The sequence below is a fragment of the Aythya marila genome (genome assembly GCF_965140915.1).
Source record: "Aythya marila genome assembly, chromosome: 8".
In the NCBI taxonomy this organism is placed as follows: domain Eukaryota; kingdom Metazoa; phylum Chordata; class Aves; order Anseriformes; family Anatidae; genus Aythya; species Aythya marila.
Genome location: NC_139049.1, coordinates 22,717,845 through 22,742,343, shown reverse-complemented (window position 1 = coordinate 22,742,343; position 24,499 = coordinate 22,717,845). Strand labels below are relative to the sequence as shown.

At 42.3% G+C, this 24,499-nt stretch overlaps 1 protein-coding gene across 1 annotated transcript in view; it reads left to right on the top strand.

Annotated features, from left to right (window-relative positions):
- Positions 1-24,499, top strand: part of EIF2B3 (eukaryotic translation initiation factor 2B subunit gamma) — a 95,228-nt gene that overhangs the window by 28,060 nt on the left and 42,669 nt on the right. Inside the window, exon 6 of the mRNA XM_082765997.1 lies at positions 20,169-20,258. Coding sequence (XP_082622123.1) covers positions 20,169-20,258 — 90 coding nt within the window. The remainder of the gene's footprint in view (positions 1-20,168; positions 20,259-24,499) is intronic.

The window sequence follows — 24,499 nt, the reverse complement described above, 5'->3', positions numbered from 1 at the left end:
TCCACATTGCCAAGTGGGTAGGTAATGGGAGTTCAGAAATAGCTTTGATACACTTGATTTCCTTTCTATCGCCTTGGGATATTGCCTTTTTTTCTGCTGATAATTTGTCTTAAATAAGTGGATCGTATATAAACACTGCAGCTTCCTTAGCTTTGCTGTTCTTTGCCACTGCTCTCCCTGGGAAATTGGCATCTCTGAAATACTCCACTACTCCTGTGGTGGCTCGTTTGTTTTGTCTTTTAAAACAGAGTTCCTATGATGAAGGATGAGAGCGACACACATCCAGGCAGATGCTCCACTGGGTAAAGCAGCCTGAACTAGATCATGGGCAAGATGCCCTCTTTTAGGGTTACCCCCCTCCACCTTGCCCCCAGCTGGATGTATGGCTGAGTACTTCATTAGTTGCATGTATCAAAATAAGTTGGATTACTTCTCATAGATAAACTGCAAGACTTTGATAACTTGGTTCGTTTTTCCTTGTGCTTTAGTGAGTGGTTCCACAAGCAAGACCACTGGCACATCGGAAAGGAGGGATGTGATAACCCGCTCGGTAGGGGAACCCTGAGGAACAGCTCGGGACAGACCAGGGAGCAAAAACTTTTATTTGGGCTCAGCTGTCTACAGGATTAATATACATATGTTAGCTTTGTGTTGCTCCCACGTGGGGAATAATGATAGTTTTAGTATTAGCAAACTTTTGTTACTAAGCTTTCTTTGTATTCAAGTGATTTTTTGAGGAATATTGTGGGAAGATGTTGGATGTTTCTTTTCTCTGAAATATGGCTTTTTGAAAATGATGTGTAGAACTTCATAGTTTTGCTGCTGGTCCAGATCTTTTCTTGCTGTTATTTCAGATCTGCGCATTTCATAAATAACAATAAAATTTTCTGACTAACATCCAGAAAATAAGTCAGGTTCATTTTTGGCTCCTCCAACACAAAACCAGGAATTGTATGTGTAGATTTAGGTAATAATCCTCTTGCAGATGCACAAGCCAGAGAAGAATCTGGTTCGCCTTCCCAGAACTGAATTAGTTTCACAGTACTAGTAGGAATTTAAAAAGTTGTAAAAAGTTATTTTAGCCAGTAAAGCAAGCGGATCTGACTCTGAATCAAAACAGGGAAACTAGGTCTATTGAATAAGAGGGTGTGATTTTTATACACTAACTTCTCAGACTATAACCACACTCTAAAAATCTAGGTGTAGCTTTAATCATATTTCTGTACGGAAGAGGATTTTGCTAAATGCTTCAGAAAAGATATTGGCCTATGAGTTTTTGAGGCATGAGTAGGGAATAGATGCTCATAAGATGCTTTTGGAGGTCTTACTTGCCTGTTTAGAAGTTTCTCATTTCCCTAGGAGTAACTGCTGTAGCCTAAGAGGCATTCGTTTTCTTAGAAAGTTTGCATTTCTGTTATGCATTTAAGCCTTGCTCTGCTTTTTCTGTAAATATGTTGGGGATGAGTGTAGCCTTCAACTTCAGAGATGGAGTATTTTTAAATTATTCATTGTTTAGAAGACAGATTTAGCCAAATATAAGGAAGACATTAATTTGGTGCTTTTATATGTTGTGCTTGTACAGCAAACATGAATGCACTATCAAAGCAGTTCACGAGACATTGGACGTTATATTTTAAAGAGCTGCTATTACTTATTGTAATACTGTTGCTTCTACTGGATTTTATTGTGTTTTGCTCCTGCCATAATATTTTATTGATTGAGTGAGAGGTTGGAAAGAATGTACAACGTGTTCATGTCCTGTTTATAAAAGAGAGGTCGTGCCATGTCTTGACAGCTTATACAGGTAAGAGGTCATGAATCTTGGAATCGGGAAATATTAGCAAGGACTTCTATTAAATTTAGCTATAGAAAGATTTATTAACAATTGATTTTATTTTACTGCAAGATCCTTGCCAGCATTACAGTAACCGTAAGACTAAAAGCAGAAAGTTTGAGGCTCAGCATTTGGTTTCTAATTGCAACACACATTTACTGACATTGATCGTCATTACTCACTTGTCTGATGCTGCGGTCTCAAATTGGCATTTAGTCCATGACTTGGTTTTACTTTTTGAAGGTTTCAAAGCAGGAAGAGATGACTGTTGTTTGGATGCTGTAGAGTACGTGTGTAAACGTAATGCTCTGAATGAGTCACCAGGTTGGATAATACTGAAGCTGAATCTCAATGTTAGTCTAAAAGAAGGCTGGCTCTTGAAAAGATGTCAAATGACCCGTTCATTTTTTAAAAAGATGTCTCAATATTTTAATACAGCTGCCACCGTGCAATTTTTATCGATGCATTGAGTTCATTTCACAAAGTAGGCAGGAAACTGCATCACTGGTTGTTTATATCCCATATTTACCCATGTTGATCTAGATGTAACCTGTATGATACGGAAGTTTCTCTGAATGGTCTGGTTAGGGGAGAGGCACAGAATAATCAGTGTTTTGCTCTCAACATATGTTTGCAGCCATCGGGTGTATTTGGAGAGGTATTGTTGAAATCTTAGGGGTTCGCCTTGTGTCCAGCACCCCCAGAACGACCGGTAAGCAACAGAGGGGCACAGACTCCTTATTGTGTGCTTGGGATGGTACAGAGGGAAAAAGCCAAAGGTCAGAGGAGTTATCCCTACTTGTGTGAGTGCTGTCAGGCTCTCCCCTACCACATGTCAGCCATGTGTTCCTCATCAGCGGGATGTGGAACTCCATGACGCAGAGCAGACTGGAATGCGGAGTTAGTTAACACCCGCCGTTGGGGAATTTATCAGCCAATGTGGAATACAGGGGGGAGGAAACAGCCTAGTTTAAAGCAAAGTAAGGGTGAAATGAGGCATGTGACTGTTCCTCTTCAGTTAAAAAGGTCTGATTCTGCTTGGGGCTGAGGTCCTGATTCCTGAGCTCAACCGAAGCTTACTCTTGCGGTTTGCCTACCATTCTCCAGTCCTCTTTTCTTGGGTTTTAATCCCTTAAATTGTCATGCTTAGCAGAAGTTTTCTGCAGTGTTCTGGAGGCAAAACACCCTTGGGAATTTTGTAAGGAACTATTCATCTAGCTCACGCTAAGAAACCCGGACTTTGAAGAGCGTTTTCTTCATCATGGGTGTCGAGATCCCAAACTGCTAACTTGCAAGGATACCTAAAAGCGGTGGATACCTAAAAGTGATAGTCTCTCCGTGAACATTAGCTACACTCAGTAGCAACTGACCTGTAGTTGCCTAGTTTTTCTTAATGCTGATCTGCTACACTTATCTCATGGCTACTGTGAACTCTAACCAGGATGATTTATTGTAATGTTTAGCACTGCTAAGGATAGTGTTGAAGTCATAATGGAAAGAGTCAGAACATACAACTAGCTGGTTGAAGGTATGTGTGCCCAGGATCCCTTATTGGGTTCGCATTCGACTTTACTCACAGCAAATATATATCTTTCAAAATGTTTCCATTCATTCAGAATACAATGCTGAATTCCCTCTTGAATAGCTGTTGTGTGGTTCTCCCCAAACAGCATTGTGCTGGCAGTTTCTGGAATTACACAGGAAATGAAGAGCATAGCAAACTTTCCTTTCTCTTGCTAAGACAAACTCCCCGGGAGTTCTTCCAGTAGATCGAGTAAATAGCAGAGATCTATTCCTAAGGGCACCATGTCCTCTACAGTTCTGCTTTGAGAAATCCTAATTTTCTCTGGCTTTAAATCCTTCCTTTCTCTTCAACAAATTTATTGCGCCATTTCTCCAGCTAAAGAAGATTAGATTGAGATTCCTTTTACAAGCAGCAAAACTACTTAGCCAGTTGCTTTAGAGATTTCTTATAAGACTTTCTCCTTCCCCAGTCACCAAATGTGCGGTACCCTGGTAGGAATAAAGAGAAAATGCCCATTGGACCTTGATATCCAAACTGTCAATGCAGAACGCTATTCCTAGCACAATTACACGTTTCAAGTATAACTTGCATGTACCTGCATACCTCTGTATTGGCCAGCGATAGCTGCTGGTATTGCTTTGGTTGATAATTTTGTATTCCTTTAACCTTTAAAAATTAAAAACTGGGGGTAGGGAGCGGACAGTGCTGAGGAGTATTCGTAATTCAGATTAGTGGAAGCTCAAGATTTGGAAAAACCTGACTCAGTCAAAAGGTACAGATTTTAAAATGGAATAATTTAAGGCGTTCAGACAGAAAAATTTTGGCTGATGGACTTTAATTAAACTCCAAAGGTTGGAAGCAAACCAGTAAGAAAGCAAGGGAAATTCAAGTTAAAGCTGAACTTCTATTTTTTCTGCATATAAATCCTCCAGCAGCTGGTGATATTTGCAAGAGCTCAGGAGACTGTCTTTCAGTATTCCCTTTGATTTTTCTTTGCTTTATTATTCCCAAGCTGTAGCATTAAATATCATTTCAGAGGCCATGCTTGTCCCAAACTTCTCTCTGTTCCACCTCTATGGTACATGTTTTCACACATGTATGCATATATGTGTAATATATAGCTTTGTTCACTACTGCATTGGTACAGCAGTTACAGAACTAGGTGTGTTGTTTCTTTTTTTCCCAAATGAGCTTCAGCGTTGCTGAAAATACCTCTGAAATTCCCACTTCTGTGACTTTGAGCCTTCGCCAGGTAGAATAGTAATAACAGAATCACGGCCAGCAGTGCCATAAATTTCAGCTGAAGTATCGGGTAAGAAGGCTGATTTCTGTTTGTACTGTTGTTAGAGATATTTATGCAGGGCAGGTCTTTCAGCAAGTGTGATTATTTTCAGAGAGGCCCTCTCTCCATTCTTGCATTAGAATGTTCTGGGGATGTGTGCAGGGAATGGCACCTGATGAACAGCAGTCAGACAGAAGGAATAAAATCCCTGGAGAATGAGCCTTCTCTCTGTGGCTATTTTTCACTTCTAAGGCCACTCGAAAAATATTGTTCTTCAGGTAGATCCCTTTCTGAGATCCCTGTGTTAGCATTTGGGTGCCTGCCATTTTCCCAGAGCAAGAAGCTACTGAGGACTTAAGCTTTTCAAGTAGGAAAGTATGCGCGCACACATTTTGCAGCACCAGACGCTATTGAAAGAATAATGGACCCTTCCCACATTCAACTCCATTCTTCATGTGCTCACTCGCAGACCTCCGGAGCCACTGTGCTAGCAAATGATTACATTCTGCTTCTCTTCCGTAACTCTTCCTAAACAAAATGTTAATTGAGACGTTGATTTATACAATTTAGATTCCTTTGTTAAGTCAGTGTAGTTAAAGGTAGCCTCTGGTAATTGAGGGAATGGATCACTGAGCCAAATTAATGCTTGCTGGTATGTTTTTCTGTATCTTACTGTTTGGGAAAATAGTATATGTGTAAGGTTTGAGGAATATGCCTCCTTCATCTGTTGGTTTTAGATGTGTGCCATGATAGGGGAGCTCTAGAATGCAGGATTGTGTGTGTGTTCTGGTTTGTATTGGTAGGTGAAGGAAGCAATCTGAAAAATAAAAAATAATTTAAAAACTACGGCATTTTTTGCTGAAGTCTAAAAAAGTATATATGTTTGTTATATAAAACCACGAAAATAATCAACCTTTATGTTCACAGCAGTAGAGTACTCTTGTTCTTTAGGTGATTTGGTGATGGAAAAGATAAAAAACTAACACGTGAATTGTTAGCTGTTTGCATTGAGAATGCCTTGGAAATAATGTACAAAGAGATCTCACTTCTCTACAGGGCTTTACGGCCTGGAGAAGTCCCCTTAATGTTTGTCTCTCATAATTTCTTCGCTTTTCCAAATGAACACAGTATTACTTTTCCTGCCTCGTAGGAGCATAACTCATGAATGTTTATGTCAGTACTGTAAATGTGAAATGCTGCTCTGAGTGCAGAGTGTTAGCTGCTGTCTTTCCTGCATTTCGAATCAGAGCAGTGCTTGTTGAAACAATCTGCAGGAAGCAGCTGATGTAACATACATACAGCATGAGCTACGGGTCATGTTTATACCTCGCTTTCCAGTTCCAGCCACTCACATTGCTGCGTCTGTCAGACCCCAGGAATATTGAAATGCATCACTGTGTACAATAGTACTCATTCTCCAGTTTTTCATAGAAAAGCATTGGACATATGGTGAAAAATGAAATGTGTTTTGTCTCAAATCAACAAGCCGCTACTCCTGAGTGTACGCTATGGACTTTTTAGATAGCTGGTTCCTTGCGTACACGTGCTCTGGTTTTATGAATACCAGCTCGAGTCTGGCACAGCTCGGAGTGGTGCACCTGAGCTAACACGCGGCTGTAGCGCTGCCAGGGCCAGCCAGGGAACTTTCCCAGCCAGCTTTGGAACCAAAGCAATAGTAGCGCGTAGGTTTGCTCAGCTCCATGTCTCTCTGGATAGAGGAGAAAAGGTGATGCTTATACTTTTTAATCCTTGCATTCGTTTTGCTGATGACCGCTTGCAGTTTGGCCATGTGATGATGATTATTCTGAGATAAGAATTGCAATTTTGTTACCCTCATGTGCAGCTTTGGTCATCACTTTCAAGTTCCACTGAAATGCAAATATCAAACGATTTCATCTTTTATTTCATCAAATTTCATCAAATAGCTTGCTTCCTACAGTAGGAAAGTAATTCTGTGTTGAAGGCTATCACTCCAAAGACTAACTGCTTTCATTTCCTCTGAATGTTTTTAAAGCATGCCAACAATTTCCGATGGGCGATCTGCTTTAAAAAAGTCTTTCCAGGTGATTTGGACATCCATGTGTGACCTGCTTACCTACTTTTTTAATGAAGGTTTTATGCATGACGAGTTAATACTTTCTGAATCATGGATTGTGGTGATAAACAGTGATACTGCTCTGCTAAATGCCTCAAAGATTGTGTGCATAAATGAAGATCTAGGATGTGAGGAAACAATCCCAACTTGTGCCAGGGGCTTAGATTGGATATTAGGAAGAATTTCTTCATGGAGGGGATGGTGAAGCATTGGAACGGGCTGCCCAGGGACGTGGTGGAGGTCCCATTCCTGGAGGTATTTCAGAGGCCTATGGATGTGGTACTGGGGGACGTGCTTTAGTGGTGGGACTTGGCAGGTCAGGGTGATGGTTGAACTTTGATCTTGAAGGTCTTTTCCAACATAAACAATTCTGTGTTTCTAATGAACATGTAAGTCAAGAATACGATGAACAACAGAAGCGCCAAACACCAGGGCTGAAGCACAGGTGAGTAACCTGCTGCAAAGCAGCTTTGTCACTTGACCTGTTTCTTCATTTTCATTTTTGAAGTCATGGAAGATTGTTTCACCATCTTGAAGGCAGTAGGTAGCTCCTGATGCCAGGATATGAAATTGTGCTTATTTCAGCGACAAGAACTGGCTGTAAGATTTACTCCAAGTCTCAATGCCAGTATCCAGAGTCTTAGGCTACTGCAGTTTCCTCAGATTTCTAGGGAAGCTGACACGTAGCTGGTGAGTGAGTGTTTGTCTGTGGGCACTGCCTGCAAAGTTACTGGATGGTGAAGAGGTAAAATCTGAATAGAGCTCTTCAGGGTAAAAACAGTTGCAGTGAATGGGGATTATGGGAAGGCGTTCTGCACATTCGTGCTTTGAGGCCACAAGTAAACATGTGCTGTGCATGTCGGGGACTTGAGGACAATTGCAGTGCGTGCAGGTGCAAGATATGGGGCCGTATCTTTGGAGAGGCTGAGCTGATTTCTAAGAGCAACTTTACTTGTCAAAATAGTTGACCCCTGCTTGCTGCAGGCCAGGTACAGTGCGGGTATGGAGGATAAGATGAAGTTATTGAGAGGAGAGAAATTATCGAGCCTCCAAAGCATTCATTTAATATAGCCACTGACTTCAGCATTGTCTCCAAAAGTAGATGTTTTCTTGTTTACACTTACAGTTGATACTTACTCCCCAAATTCTGGAATGTTTTGGCTTTTAAATCCAATGGGAGGAAGGAGTGCTAGAGACAATTTGCGCTGACATGGAACAAAATACAGTGAAAAAAAGTGGAGGAGAACCCATTCTTTAGAAGTCTGGTACGTTACCTTAAGCAAAAACATCCCCTTCACTGCCACTGTTTGTCCTGAAGAGAATCCTGCATTCACATCTCTGAGGAACTGATTCTGTCAGCCACTTGGATAGTTGAGAAAGACTCAAAATTGAAGTTAAGAGTTCCAAAAAGTACAAGAGCAAGTGTTCTTCTGTTACTTGACCATTTTGTGCTGACTTGCGAAGCTGAGATTTTCCCCAGAGTACATTTTGTATGCTTTCGGAGTGTTTTTTATTAATGTAGTGATTTCACTGCTGAATGACAGCAGGTTTTTAAGCACTGCTATCGCTTCTAGCAGCACTTTGAAAGGAGAGGTGATTCTCCTCGCCAGAAATAGAACTGCTGTACTGTATGGTTTGTACTTCCAGAAATTCCTTCAGGGCTTCAGTTTGTATTTGATTTTTGGCTGGTTTGCAAGATTATATGATCCAATCGATCCAGTCATATTTTTAATTGAAAGCATACATAGCTTGTATACACTAAGAAGTATCATTTGCGTGTAAGGAAGAGCCCGTGAGAGGGTGTTTGAAAGTTCTTATCTGCACCTGGGCACAGAAAAAGTTTAGCAAGTGGTTTTGTGTGTATCCGTTGTATATTTATTTCTTTAATTTTTTTTATCAATGTACGTCAGAGTTCTAAATACAAATAAAGTGTGCTATGCGGGCTAATTAAATCAATGCCTCTGTGGAAGAATTTTGGTTCTGGAATTGCTCTTGTAAATCTGAGATATAAACAAAAACCTAGTTACTTTTATATCGTTTTCCTCTGCCTCATGTACGTGATTTTGGAAGTTGGAGAGTTATATGTTTATGCCTGTTTTTATAGCAGAATATTTGCGTGGCTGAATTTTTATTGAAGCATAATTCCTGGTTTCCTTAAAGTTGAGCAAGACTACTGTACAGTGGGAACATACATTAATTTGAGTCACCATGCAAGGCTGTTCATTTCGAAGCTGTTAAGGCAGCACATTGTTCTCCAGTGTTTCTTCATTAAAAGTTGTTTGCCGCTTCTGTAGAAATTGCAGCTTCAGCCAGTGAAAGTACCTTGGAAGCTTTTCCTGAAAGAAGGGTGCACAAAGAGCAGCACGTAGGCCATGGGATCTTCCTGTCCCTCCTTCTCCTGCCCTACCTGTGGGTGATGCAGGTACCAGTTCATTTTCTTCTCTTGCATTCCACCTGCATGCCTGAGCAGTCTCTGGAGGCCGTGTTTAAGCTGATTTTAGTTTGTTCTTTTTTAGTGGGTTTGCAGCATCCTTGTAGACTGAACTCATTGTGTTAGTTCCTTTAAAATGTGGAATGCAAAGATAATACCTGTTGTAAGAGTTTAGAATGCAAATGGACCCTACGATTATGGATATCATCATCACCATCATTGGCATTAGATGTGAAATTCTGGCTTTTTGATATCAATCTATTTTCTAATTAATTCTGAGATACTCATAAAACCTACCATTTCCAAGGAGTTGATCTGGGTGCGAATGATCAGACCCACTACTTCTGCTGAAGTGCAAGAGCTCCCTTTTATTTCTAATAGCAAAGTATTTTGAGAGCAGAGCCCAGAAGTTCAGATTTGAAGAAGGAAGCGTAACACTACTCTTTTAAAGCTTCCTCTTCGTTTTGGTTCTGCTTACTGCTTCTTACCTTTCTGATTTTTTTTTTAATACTTTTCTCTGCAAAAGCAACCTTTGTAGACTTGGCCCTTTTTTCGTATTGCTAATGCAGTCTAGAGGCTCAGCACAGGTCTTTATAGTCAAAGCTTGCTTCTAATACATTTTTTCCTTACAAACTAAGGGCAGGACTGTACACGAAATCTCTGTTATTGTATTTGTGCTTTGTACTCATGTACTTGTTGACTGTTTTACAAGCCAGTAACGTAGTAGCCACAGGCTAGGAAGCTTGCCCAGAAATCTGGCATATTTAATTAGTGCTAGTAAACAAGCAGAGTTTCAAATTTAATTTTTCCTTCTTTAATTCCTATAAACCTCAAGCCATTTAAAACTTAATTTTGACACTAGTTTCGTTTATGCAGTTGGATAAGGCTGAAGCAGTCCACAACCACAGATGGAATAGTCCCAGTCTCTTCCAAGCAAGAAGGGAATAGAAGTTGTTTTGTTTTAATAGTATTTGAGGTTGCCATAAAACTGTAAATGATAATCTTCAGGTCATCCACCATACATTTTCTTTTTCTTTTCGTTAGGCTAAGTGTTTCAAGATGAGGCAATTGCCCTACCATGGGTTTAGCCTTGTAAAGGAAAAGGGTTGGATTTGTTGCCACTCTGGTCTTTGTACCGAGCAAATTATGGAGGCATCTGAACTCTCTTACCCACCGTGGCCAGATTATTGCTTCTAGTCTGTGCGGTTTAGGTCACTACCACAGCTGGCACGCTTGGGAGAGAGTTCAGTTGCTGTCTTCTCTTCTTGCTTTTTCAGTCCTGGCTTGTGATCCGTGGTGAAAATGGCTCTGTGCTACTGCTTTTTGCATTAGGGACTACTTAAGTCTAGATTAATGATATTTCTCCTACTTAATTACTGAAGCCAAGCTGTCTCCTGACGAGAGGGCGTGCCAATGTCTCTGCATCACAGCCATAAAACGATTGCTAATTTTAGCAAAGAGCTGGACTTTGTAATTACAGCTGAAAAAAAAAAAATATATATATATATATATATATAATATCAGTATTTAAATTGTGCAAATACACTGAGCAGTGTCTTAATAGCTGTCAAGACAGCTTTTCCTTCAAGACTTGTTTTAAAAGAGCAGTGACTGTCTCATAATTAAAGGCAGTTCCCACCCACTGTACTGAGGTAGCACACGCTGAGCTGTGCAGAACAGTGCATGAAGCTTTTAATTCAGCAATAATTATCCAAGGCAGGAAGTTATCCTCAAAATATCATCTCACTACATTGAATTTGCCAGAATTTATTCTTGCCCACTGCAGTGTTCTAATCGTCACGTTACCATTGCGTAAAAGGAGCAAAATTCCTTTCACTTAACCTCAAGCTGTTATCCAGGTCCTAGTAGCGGGTGAAAGATGAGGAAAAAAGTTGGAAATCCAACTCTGTCCTCAGTGCAGTGCATGTTTATGTCCAGCTGGGCTCCAAGCTGTAGTACTCCAAGCTCAGTGTCATCCTGAAAGCATTTGAGGTGTCAGCTCGGAGTAGTGTCATGCGGCAGCTCCTGCTATGGCTATTAACAAATCTGGAAATTTGAAATCATGAGTAATCTGGTCTAACCAGAAGCTAATGCAGTGTGGTTGTAACTGCTGTAATTACTTGCTTAAAAAAATGCAAATTTGGACTTTGGGTGGATGTTAAATTCTTCTTGTGGTAACAAATGTTCCTGTGTCCTTCCACCCCCCCCCTTGATATTTATGTTAATCATCCCCTGGTATTTCTGATGGTGTTTTGTAAAACACCAGTTACCTATTAAAAGAATTACTCAGAGCTATTTTTGTCTGAAAAATGAAGAGATGTCTGCAATTGGCTTCAGCCTGACTTCAACTTTCCTTTGGTTTTGAATTCTCTTGTCACCGTGCAACAAGAATGATGCACTCTCTAATTTTAAGGCTTTATTTGAGTGACAGTCTTATCTGATGCTTTCAAAATATCTGCTAACAAATATGGTTTCTTTTGAACTGGACAAGTATGCAAGTATCTGTATTGCATGCGTGGTGTTTCTGTTGCTTGGTGAATCTCTTCAGTGCAGAACTGGGCAGTGTTCTAATACTGATGTCATCCTGAGCCCTGATGGCTTTCTGTGTCCCGAAAGCTCCTGGCTCGAGGTTGATGTTGCCCTGCCTCCAGGCTGCCGTGTGTCTGAGGATGCATCTGAACACGTGGGCTGAGTCATGACTTGAGCTTAGCTAAGTCAGGAAACCCCTCTGCCTTAATTCAGGGAAGCAGGATTCATCAAGTCTGACTGCTGACACCTCGCCTAGTTTTTCCTAAAATGTGTTTTTCTTACATGTACCTATTCAGTGTTGTGATGTATGTGGAACAACCCGTGTCCTGGTTGTCACAGCCAGGTTTCCTCTGCAGTGGCATCAGAGCCAACTTTCATGCTCATTATCCTTTAATTTCTGCCTGAGGTGAAGCTATTTTAGTTAACTAATAAATTATATGACATTTTTAATTGGGATCTTGTCAGTATGAAAATGCTTACTGTGCTATCAAATGCTAAAATGCTCACATTTCGGTGGAGTTGAGATGTGTGTGGTATGGCTGCAAAACCTTGTCACGAAGCAAAAGTGAGGCAGCAGCAGTAGGTTGCAGGGGGAGATGAAAAGGAAGCCCAGGTCAAAGCGCCAGCCAGGGAAACTTCAGACCCTCAAAGAGCAGGAGCTAAGTATAACTCACTTGCTGTAGATGAAAGAAATGAGCGTTGCCAGATTTACTGCAGAGGGCCTCCTATATAGGCTGGATTTCGGTAGTTTTCAGTAATTTAAATTGTAGCGCTTGAATTTTTCCCTTCTGTGGATTCAAAGCTCATGTCTTCTTCCCTTCTGGATGGTAAGTGCTGGAGGGAGCCAGGCACTGCTTTGTCCAGCACAAAGCAGGTACTGCTCACTTCTCTCCCGCTGTTCTTCCTTCTCACCCTCCTGACTTGCCACCTGACTCTTGTTGGGTTGTTCTCCATCCCATGAAACATCCATGAAATGTGGCTGTTTTGAATGCAAGTATCTTCTCAGGAAAGACCCGCAGACATGCACCTTCTGCCATTGGAGCCCCTGCCAGTGAAGATCCTGGAAAGGAAGTGATAAAGTATGGCCTATGCACAGTAACAGAGTTTTTCTAAAGGGTATTTTTCATTTTAAGGAACCAGTGGTGTAGATGGGTTTCACAAGGTACCTGGGAGGCTTCTCATGAGGGGATATCCAGAGGTATGCAGGACAGCCTCTTTCCATTGTTTTTTCTGCTTCTGATTTTACTTGAAATTTGAAGGGGATGGGGGAATTTGCTTGTTTTATTATTCCAAATATATGTAATTACCTCAAATCCACAAATTTTTGCAGATCCTGCCTCTTAAATTCTAGCCACGAGTAAAATCCGCCTCACCTGAGGGGCACCAAGTGCTGAGGCTCCGTGAGCAAGGCTGCGATCCGCGGGTTGCGGTGCTGAGCACGGGTTTGTTTGCCTTCGAGTCTAGGGCAGTGACATAAAGAAATGGTGGCAGCCTTCCTGTGTTTAAGCTATATATTGCTGGTGACCTACAGCTTTGACCCAGTATTAGGTTTCACTGTTTCCCATGCATTTACTGTAATTATTTGATTTAAGAAAATATATCATATGTCTTCTGCTTAGCCCATTGGGAACTGGCGTAGGAGGGATCAGCAGGAGCTGCTGTTCTTCGGTAGCCTCTGTACAAGCCTCCAGCTTCAGTTGTTTGCTTAAAACTTGTTCCTCTTACGTGTTGTCATCCTTTCAGCCCTGGTGATTTCAGCGAACAATTACTTGCTAAGGTGAATTTCCACTAAGCAGGAAGCAGAATGAGCTGAAAATTGGGAATCATTAGGGTTGCCAGGTGCAGACTTTTAGTTCTTTCTCTTCCTTTCGCAAAGAAAGCATTTCCCAAAGCTTGATTAAATCTCTTAAATCACAGTTTAGCCCGGCATAAGAAAAATAAGCTCAAATACCAGATCTGAACCAAGTGACTAAGCCACGTCCCGTTGTGTTGGAATTGAATTGGTTGTAGTGCACGGTAATCTACTTCATTGTCATCCCGGCCTTAACTGTAGCATAAGATGATTACATTGAATGTGCATAATAATAAGGCTTACACTTTGTATATACTGCTTTAAATATTTTGGCACACCACAGAAAGAACCTTTACGTGCGAGGCTTGATTAATCCTTTTCCTCTGTGTATAGAACAAGTAGCTGCCAGAGCTCAAGGGTAAAACCTATTAATAATGTCTCTCTGGCAGTCCCTGCCCTCCTTCAGAGTGTATTCTCTTCTGCTCATACCAAACTCTCTACGTTATTATCATTTCAGTCTCTCTTTTGCTTTCCAAGTTTCTGCTTAGCACTTGGGGTGCCCTAGCAGACGTGCATCTAGTATAAAAGATGTGCACAAACCCTGGTTTTCCGTGGAGGACAGAGAAAGAGAAGGGGGTAGGGTGGCTGTGGGGAGCCCCGGCCCCTGTTGTATTATATCTTCCAGCTGTTAGCTCTCGGTGTGGCAGAGGAGCCCCCTGGAACCAAGTTTAGGGAAAGTGCTGACCCCGGCAGCTGTGTCGGCGTGCTCCCGGGGGGATGCACGTGCATGCAGCGATGTGGCCGTGCACCCAGGGAGCGTTCCTCTGGCTTGGGCTGGGTGAGAAATTGCTGTTCCTCTTGTTTTCCTAAGAGGAAGCCGAAGCAGAGCAAAGAAAAACTTCTTCTAGGGGTCTATGGGATGAGCTGGTCACGTAGCCATCAGCACCCTGGCTGTTTAATGCAGAAGTCAGAGGCATTAATGTTAAATCACGGCGTTGGTGCCAAGACAACAACTTTCTTTTTCAGGTCACGCTGACCTATTGTAAACCACTCCTGACCTTGAACAAATATTAATCCTGAGCTCTGACTGCTAACCTATACTCTCTGTGTAAGAGAAAATGATTTAATCTTTGGCTTTCGATGAAAGCAGGTTCCTTTACCAAAAACTTTTCAACATCTTTGTGTCAGAAGTAGGTTCATAATTTGTATTATACTCTCCTGGGTATATTAATAATATAAAAAACAAAGAAAAATGGCACGTGGTGAAGGTTTTAAATGAAAAATATTTATTATTCAGCAGGCTTTCGAGCAACTTAGGTCATTAGATCAATAAAACATTTAGATTTTGAAACTACTTGCCATTCCCGATGCTGGGCCTCTCCAGAAACAGCAACTGAGAGGCTGCTGGAGTCTTGTGCTCCCTGGGTAGGTACTGGGGCTGGCGATGGGGTGGCTGATGTGGGAGGTGAGCTGCAAATGTGCCACGTCCTCAGGGGACCAGAGCGCGTCTTAGCCTCGTGGTTTTGTAAGTAAGGTTTTAACAAAGCGAAGGAAGAGAAAGTGAGAGCTTGGGGTGACTCAGAGCTGGGAGATGGAGGTCAGGGTCACCGGGGCCCACTGCACGTGTCATCCGCCAGCCAGCAGGACCCGATACCACCTTCACATCCAGCTTGGGGAGGGCATTTCCTCGCCGTGCCAGCTGTCTTACATCACCGAGGTATTCTTCCCAGCACGAACTGAACCAGTTTTTCCACCCGAGGAGCAGCAGCATCTAATTAAACCTCCCTCGCCCCTCCTTTGGAGCCTGGCGAGCGGGCGCCTGGGCCCAATTTTGCAGGAGGGCCCCGGCGAGGCTGAGCCGTGCGCTGCCTACAGCTGCTGCAGTTCAGCCCAGAGGTGGCAGCATTTCACTGGTGGGCAAAGGAGGGCCTGGGATACAGTGGGGACATTCATTTTGCTAAGTGCTTTGGGAGCTTTTCGGCCAAAAGCGGTGTGTAAAATTAAGGTCATAAGGTGTCTGGGATTTTCGAAGAGCCAACGTAACAGTGGCCTTTTATGATTAGGGAGTTTACAGCCAAGAGCTGTCCCGTAAATGAGCAATGCGATTTCGGGCTTTTTATTTTTTTTCCTTTTAGAAGCAGGAATGCTCGAGACATGAAAGGTGGCCTGGCAGCTTTTGCTGTAAGACTTCTCGTGGTGTTGATCTGTGCGCTGGCTTCACATCAACGTGAGAGCAGCACCAGGCAAGGGTCAGCCCTGTGCGTTTGACCAGGGTGGTACCCTTCGTGCAGGAGTAAGGGAGAAGGGGACAGACTTCAACTACACTGACTTTGTGAGCTACTTGCAATTAATTAGGAAATAAATTTATGAAATCCATTGTTCATACTTCTAATTTTTGTATTTTGGGGAAGGTGGGCTGGCAGGAAGGTGAACTAGTACTCCGTAAGCCCACAGCGGACATAATTCACCCATCAGATCAGAAGGCAGGTTAATAGTAGTCATGATTGGCTTTTTATTGTATCGTTGCTCAGATTAGTGCTGCAGTACAGATAGCCCCAGGTCCCTGAGATTTAAAGACCTTCATATTTTCCATCAACAGCTGTATGGAGTTAAAGGGAAGGAGGCCATGGGATTTCTCTTTCTCAGCTAGTTTATTTGTGAGGTGGTGAGGTTAATGTGGCAATATCCCATGCTTAGTAGAGAGGCTTTTTGGCTTTAAGCATTGTGTGTGCTCCCTTCAGATTTATGATTTTGACCCCAGCCTGGCATTATCACACTGTCAGTGGGAGTGCAGGGCCGGTTTGAACCTCCAGCTCTTGGTGGTAATCTCTCTTAATTAGTTTACAGTTGAAACAATTGTCCGTCTTTCTGCCTTTAACCAAGGGAAGTTTGCTCTATCGGTGGTTGATTTCCCTGAGGGAGGAAATCCTGAGAGAGGTTATCAGGAAGAAAAAAGCTCGGGCTCGGCTTTCAAAGCGATGCCATGTAGGAAGCATGCATCAATCCTGTTAGTACTGCTTATTATTTCACAATGGCGTGTGAGGAATTATGGGCGCGGACCTTTTTAAGGACTCTCGCAGACCTTTATGCGCTCTCGTCCCGAGTCAGGATTTTGGGGAATTAAGTGCTAATAAAAGCTAATTTTACACATTAAATTGCATTCTTTGAAATTGCTCTTTTAATTGCCGATCTTTTCCCTGACTCCTCAACAGATCTCGCTGAGCCTCCTCATTGTCGACTTTCTGCCAGGGAGCCCTCCGTGCCTCATCATTAGGGCTAAAATCTGCCATCACTTAACATAACACACACAGCTTACAACTGGGAGCAGCCCCCTCCCTCGCACGGGAGTACAGACAATAATAGCCGCTATAGTGGCAGCGCCAATGGGAGTTTTACCATGTATTTTAATGACTCGTGCTTGATTACATTTGCTAGATTGAACTGAAGTTCATTTAGTAATTGGTATGATTCTTCGAGGGCTCACATTTGCCATTCCTCGCTCATTAAAGAGCTCCAACAATGGCTGGTGCAACTTTCATCTCTACGGTGACCCTCTCCGATACGTATCCAGTCTCTTGCTTTTGATAAACCACCCAACCCAGCGTTCATTAACACTTAGCCATCTGCAGCCGGCCCCTCCTAGCACCTTCTCCCTTGCTTTGATGGTATAATTAAGAGCATTCTTCATTATCTCCTGCGGACCGATAAGGCGAGGTGCGTCAGCTCGCAGCACACGCAGTGTTTGTTGTTCGGTTCCCCCTGTATCAGCTGTTCCTTGCGACCGGCTCGTTTTTCATACGCTGTAAAGATTAGCTGATGGAGTGGGAGATGAGAGGCATGAGCAGGGAGTATGGCTTTCGATATTAGTAACCAGATGCTCATTTGAAATGGTGATGGAGCTTTGCTGTTATCTGTTAGATTATTTATTTGGCTCCTGTTCTCCTACCTGGAGATAAACTGGTTTGAGCATTAGTCAATGAAAATGAGCATCATCTTTAGTGGCTTGTTATAGATAGAGTGTGCTTATCAGTCTGGTTTAGTGCGGCTGTTCCCTCCTCGAGTCTGGTTTACAGAAATCACAGCTTTGTTTATGCATGTGCCTAAACTTGCCTGTTTGACCTTTGAAGCTGTGATTATAATATTAATCTATGGGACTATTCTGTTGCAAATCACTTAGGTGGTCTGTATTTCAGCGGATTTTCATTGTGGGACCTCCCTCTTGTCCAGCAGGATGTTCCATTATTGTTAGTATATTCTCCATTGAAAGCCAACTCAGAGTGGCGTTTCGGTACATCTTGTCTGGCTGTTTTATGTTTTGGGTTTTTTTTTTTGGAGGGGGGGGGAGTGTGTTGGAGCTGCAGCAAAGATAGCACTGTGCTACTGTCTGTCCATTTACACAGATTTTATATAACGTTGTTATAAAGTTGCTTAGCTACAGTGAAACTTAGTACAATGCTTGCAGGGAGATACAAACTTCAGCCCACAAATCCTCGGTACCCTGCGGTGTAGCTAAATAGTGTTATTCCAGTTTGCAGGTGGGGAGACTGGATGTGTGAAAGCTGCTCAGACACTGGCAGCAGCACTAGTATTTATTGAGGAGGTGCTGTTTTACGCTCCTCTGCTTGATGTCTAGCCCCTGTAGCCTTCCCCTGCCTTGTGTTTAAGGGGGGTCTTGAATAGGGAGAGAAAAAAGTGGCATTCTGGCACTGAAACTGTGTCCTGTTTGTCATCTTCAAGTTAAGAATTGTTTTTTCCTCTTTTCCCTCCTTCCTGCATTGCATCATTTCTATTTTTTTGTTTGTTTCTTGCCTTCTTTTATTGGTTTGTTCATCTTACCTGCTTTCTTCCCTGATTTACTTCTTGTCGTTTGTCTCTCCCTCATTTCAATAAATTAACATACTCGGTTTATAAGTACAAGGGAGCACTTTTTCTCAGACAAGATATGAAAATTCTCCATCCCATAAATCCACAAAATGTGGAAATCATCATCAGGATGCAGAGCAGTAGCGAGTCTGCAAATTTCCAAATGCAAGACCTCATTAAAGTCAGTGGATTCTTTTTGCATAAGGAACATTGCTATTTGGGCTGACTTCCACAGGAACATCTGGGCCACTGATAACATCAGTACTGGAGCATTGCTAGGTGAGCTCATGTTTTGTTAATGAAGTAATCTGCTGAAAGTGTGTATATCATTCTTCAGTATCACATACTTTACTCCAAAGTGCCATACTACTCTTATAGGAGCTTTTCTTTACGAGTGGGACTTAGAGAAAGCCTTTCTAGTCGTTAATACGCCTGTCTTGAATTGAGTGACACGCTTGAGAAATGCCATCTACATTCATAAAATGTTAAGACTCAAATACTTCAGTAGTTTAATGCATTAATAGAGCATTACACTGAAAAAAGAAAAAAAAAAACAAAAGGCTTATTAGGACACCTGATACTTCTGGTACCTTAGGTGTTAATAAGGATTGAGTGTGTTAGTACTGGTTTACTAAATATATATATATCTACTGGCCCAAGTTGTGAGTGATCCCTCTACTGAGCTAACGAAGTAATAACTGATCCTGATCACAAACATCTGACTTCAGTGTGTCCTGGAATAAGAAAACAAAGGTTGGATGGAAGGCACTAGTAAGATGCGTTCGTTAGCCTCAGGACTGAGAGTCCAGTTATGGATATTTGGAAGCAGTCCAGTGCAGTTAGGCTGTTGGTGGGTTTTGTCCTTTTTTTTTTTTTTTTTAAAATCTACAAGCTGATTATTGTTGTGGCTTCTCTGTCCTGAGAAATAGTAGAGAGTGTTCAGGCATCCAAAACACTCTTAAATGGAGTTGCAGGTGTGTGGAAAGGAAGGTAATATTGGCAGAAAATATCTAGCTGCTTTGAGACAGGTTACATGAAGGGGTTCCACTATCTAAGATCAGAAAATGCATAAAGAGGAGTAATAGATGAGTCTTTCTGCTTTAAGGCTTTGTTCTTAAAATAGTGAAGCTGTTAAAAGACTTCTAAGTTACTGAAATATTAACCTGCCACTGGTCTGAAAGGTAAGACTTCCCTGTTTGCCATTGTTTGGCCAGCGATGAGAGGGAGTTTTACTGATCTTTTCCATCTTATTGGGCTGGAGAGGCAAACACTTTGTAATTGAGCTGTGGAAGTCATTTGTAATGTGTAGCACAGGGAAGACGAGCAGACCCCATCTCCTGCTCCTATTTGCCTCCAGGAAGAGCTGGAAAAAATACAGTAGTGTTGTGTTTGCTAGCGGAACATGCACAGCCTTGCATATTAAGGCAGGCACTTAGCCAGGAGCTTTGAATTATTGTACCCTGACATTACCCACTGTAACTTTTAGCACTCTGGGCCCATTACTTTGGCTTCCTGCCCAGTAATGTGCAATTTCCACTTACATAAGAAGATGTAGCAAGAGTAATGACTCCTTGGAGGAGGTATTTTCTTTCGCAGCAAATCAGCCCAGGGCCAGCAGGTGTAAGTTTATAGACACAGTCCAGTAATGGCAGTCTGCACAATTCTCCCGTCTCTTCTCCTGTCTCTCAATCCAGCAGAAGATGGAAAGGAGCAGATCTGCCTTTGCAAACTTCTCACAGTCCACTGACTTGATTGCAAAGTCAAACTCTTGCAAATAGCCATGCAAAACTAAATGATTTTCCTTTTTTGTCTTCCAGGCACCCTAGAATGCACATCAGAACAGGGCTGATGGATGCCCATCTCTACTGTCTGAAGAAATATGTGGTAGACTTCCTCGTAGAAAACAGGTAAGAAACCAAGCACAACGTGAGGTAGTAGCAGGTGTTGGCATTGACATGTGGCTCATACCAGAGCTTTTAAAGGAAGATTTGTTTCATTAAATTGGCTGACGTACAACAGAAATGTAAAAGAAGCCAGTTAAAAAAAAAAAAAAGAAAAAAAAACACTTTACAATAAAAACAATACCAAGAGTTATGTCTGTTATTCTTTTTAATCTAATAACAGCAAAAGTGAAAGCTAAAAGTTTTGCCTCATTTCTGCATCTCTTGTTTTCCCAATGTAACTGTGCTTCTTGGCTGCTCATTTCACCAGGGCTCCCCCATTGTTAGGGCTGTGAATACATTTCTGACCTCTGATTTCCCCCACCACAGTCTGTTTTGGCCTTTGGAATCACCTTTTCTCTCCCCCTTCGCATCCACCACCACTGCAGGTGGGCTATCTCTGTAGCATCCTATGTTTTTAGCTTGTGATGTTCCTCTGTCAAAACTCTGAGACCACCCACTGAGAGTAAGAAAAACATCCATTTATGGAAGTGGAGTAGGTTCTTAGCTATAATATTTCATGAAATAGACAAAAAAAAAAAAAAAAAAAAAAAAGCCCAACTGTTTATCTTTAAAAAAACAAACAAATGAACAACCCCCCTCACAGTAAGTAGTTCTCTTTTGGAATTGATGTCTTGTTCCTAGAATTTTTACAGTGCTCTCATGTATGTTACATATATTGAATGCTCACTGAGTTCTCAAGAGTTTTTCTCCCTTTTAAGTAAGATGAAAGATAAAGGGGTTGGGTAAGTGTTATGTTCGTAGTGCTTTTCTTAGCAGATAAACTGACATGTGAGAAAACATTGTGGGTGGGTGAGTAGGGGGATTTGTGGTAGTCTTGACCATATAGAAACGTGGTGATGCAGTTGTATGCGTGATTAAAGGAGCTCTTCCAGACTACGGCTCTGTGAGTGAGTTAAAATTAAGTGGAAAATCTGTGTTAACCCCCAGGGCAATTTCTTGCCATGCATAAGAATAAAGCTTATCCGATGCTGTGACTGGCACGTGGGGGCATTGTGCAAGTCATTTTAGATCCTATTTGTGTACGGGAATGTCTGAAAGGTGAGAAGGCTTCAGAAGCAACAGGTATTTTGAATCAGGAATGAGCCCTTTATTACCTGTATTTTAAACAGTTGCTGACGTTTTGGACACTTTGCTTCATGCTACCACAGGATCTACAGTGTTTATGCCTCTGTTTTGTCATAATACGTGTAGAGTTCATTTCTGGAAATCCCAGCCATCTAGTTTTGCTGGGGTTAGACATTTCTTGAATATTAAACATTTCACACGTTCAGTTCTTTTTTCCTTGGTACCTCATTCTGTTTTGAATTTAGATCATTAGGTCTGTGGGACAAGGACGGTCTTTGTCAGACTTGTCACCGTGTATGACACAATGAGGCCTCTAAATATAAACTGCGGTCATTTCAGATTTCTAGGCTTTATGCCTTGGTAAAATCTTTGTTTTTGTCAGTGGTAGGATTTTACCTTGTATTAACCCAAGCCAGCAGAGTGAAATTCTGCTCTGCACTCCTCTAGTTGCCCCCAAGTGTGCTTAGAACAAGTCCACTGGCTCCTTGAAGGTTTGACCAAGGATTTTTCTTTTTTACAGAAATCATTCTCTGTCTTTGCTATTTTCATGAACCTGTGCTTATTTTGCATGAGGCTTCCATTACAAATACATGATCATAGCAGCTAGACAGTGTTTCTGAGATCCGATCACATTTGCCTTACCTAACTGCCTCATTCTCTTTGGAGAGAGTATGTGCTGCTTATTCCCTGAACTGGGAGAGAGTCGCTTGCTAGTAATGTGCTTCACTGGCAAATTTGGAGAGTGGGCCTTGTGCCATGATGAATAACTTGGGCTTTCAGGCTTCTGGCACTGGTGGGCACTTGCAGCTTGTTTTTCTTCTCTGAGGAAGGGGAGGATGGTGCGTACCCTGAGATCTTCCCATGTTTGGCAGCAGTATGCCAGGGCTTTTGAAAGACTCTGTAGAATATTTTTGCCTCAAAAGTCCTGACATTCACATGATTGTTTGGCTTTAGGGATTCTTTTTAATACCTTGTTTTTTAGCCTAGAGAGAACCTATGGTAAGACTTAGCCTCTCTGCAATTTTGCACCAGGACTGGAGAAGCTCAGATGCCTTGTTTAAGTTGTGCGTGTTTAAAACTAACAGCAGGGACTAAAGTGAACAGTGAAGCTCTTGTGTGGTGCCAGGAAGTACTGACACAGTGTACTTCCTCAATATTACAATATTTACATTGTGTTAATATTTTAACACGGGGCTTGATGGCAGGCAGAACACCTTTTTTTTTTATTGTCTATAGCTCAGTGAAGCATTTACATATTTTTTTTTCCAAATTTTATTTTGACATACATGTACAAGAGCAGAAAAGATGTTGCCCAGCAATAAAAACATCAGACCCTACAACAGGCTATAGCTCACCGTTTTGCAGAGGAAAATTATGATTACTTCCAGGTCAAAGAATTGCATGAAAACTAGCTGTGTGTGGGATCTGTTGCTCCTAGTGGGATAAAAGCCCAGTGTAGTCCCAGTTTAGCTGCAGAGATGTGGTTAAAATGGCAACAAGCTCTCCCACGGTGAATGTAGTTTGCATATAGCTGCACCTGTAAGAGTAAATTGATTCCTCCACTTTGATCAGCTTAATACTTGTATTATGTGTATGCGAAGTCTGAAATCGCTAGCAACTACTATGAAAATAGGGAAAAAAAAATGTGAAATGGCTGAAATTTTGTTTTGTCCAAGTATATGAATCTTGGCATTGAATGGATTTGGGACAACTTTGTTACACGCCACCTCTGAAAAGAGGCTCAATTGATTATTCAGCTCCAAAATGGAGTCATGATAGCTTGGCCACTGCCTTGCTTTCTGGTACTGGACAAACTGCTCATTTTTTTTCTGTGCACTTGTTTCCTCTTCTGGTTGTGACTGCTTGGAGAATAACCTGGTTTTGTTTGGCAACGCTGAGTTTCTAGTTTGGGGGGTATTAGAAGAGGTCAAAATACTGTTTAGTAGTTGCATATTCAGTTCATAGTCCTTTAATGTGTTTTTATGAACTTTTTAGAAAGGACTGAATAGTAGATTCTCCTGCCTGAAGTTTTATTGCGCTATAGGAAACCAAACAGCTTCCTGAGTTTTAAAAAGCAAAAATCTGTGGTGCCTTTGAATAGAAGAGGAAATGGTCTGTTTATGAGAACCCCCTCAACTATGTATGTACTGACAGAAATCGAAAATATCACGTCCCTAACGTTGTTTAAACCTGGGGAGATTATTTTTCAGGGGATGAAACTGCTTTTTCTCTCCTTGCCTAGGAGGAACAAAATGCATTTGGGCAGTTAAAACCCCCATCTCCGTTTATCTCTCAGCCCCTAGTTTAACAGCGAGTCTTAGTGAAATCTTCACACGTGTGGCAGTCCTGTCCTGAGTCTGCCCAAGTCAAACGCACGTAGTTCTTGGGGAACAGCAGCAGAAATTATTGCCCCAAGCAGTTTATTCTTCCCCCACAGCTGGGAGTTCCTCCTTCCCTCCTCTCCGTACCCCTGCATCGCCAGGGAGGACTGAGCATCTGGAGGCTCTTTTTCAGCAGCTCAGGGCAGAGCCAGGCTGAGCTGCGTGCACCGGAGGCCAGAGGTGTCCCAGCTCTGCTCTGGGACAGGCAGCTTCATCCCTGTGTCCCCGTGGATCCCTGGCACTGACGGTACCTGCTGGATTCAGGAGGTGGTGGGCCATTCCCTGCTACCAAACACATTTATCCCTTCCAAGCAGGGGCTGGGGCCTCAGCGTGAACAAGCAGCAGCTTGTTCGGGCTGAGTTTTCTGCTGGTTATAGCTGTCCGTGGGGTTTTTCTCTGAAGGGACCTTTGGTTCTTCCCCAGGCTCCCCTCTGCATCCCTGCAGTGAGCCTTACTGAGGTTTTTGCTTTGGCAGTGGTACCGAGTCCGCCAAATTGTAGCCCAGCTTCACACAGAGCTCCGTGTGTGTTGGGGGGGGGGGGGGTGGTTAAAACCCCGATTTCCCTGTATTCAGGCAACAGCTTTTCTTTCTAAACTTGTCATTTTTCCTTTCTAAACGTTTCCCTTTTCAGAATAAAGCAGCGCCGAGGTGCTTTCAGTCAGCCGTAGGTGCTGTGCTGCGTGGAGCCGGAAAGGCGGACAAGTGCTGGCCGCATGCTGGCTGCCGGAGCTGCGCT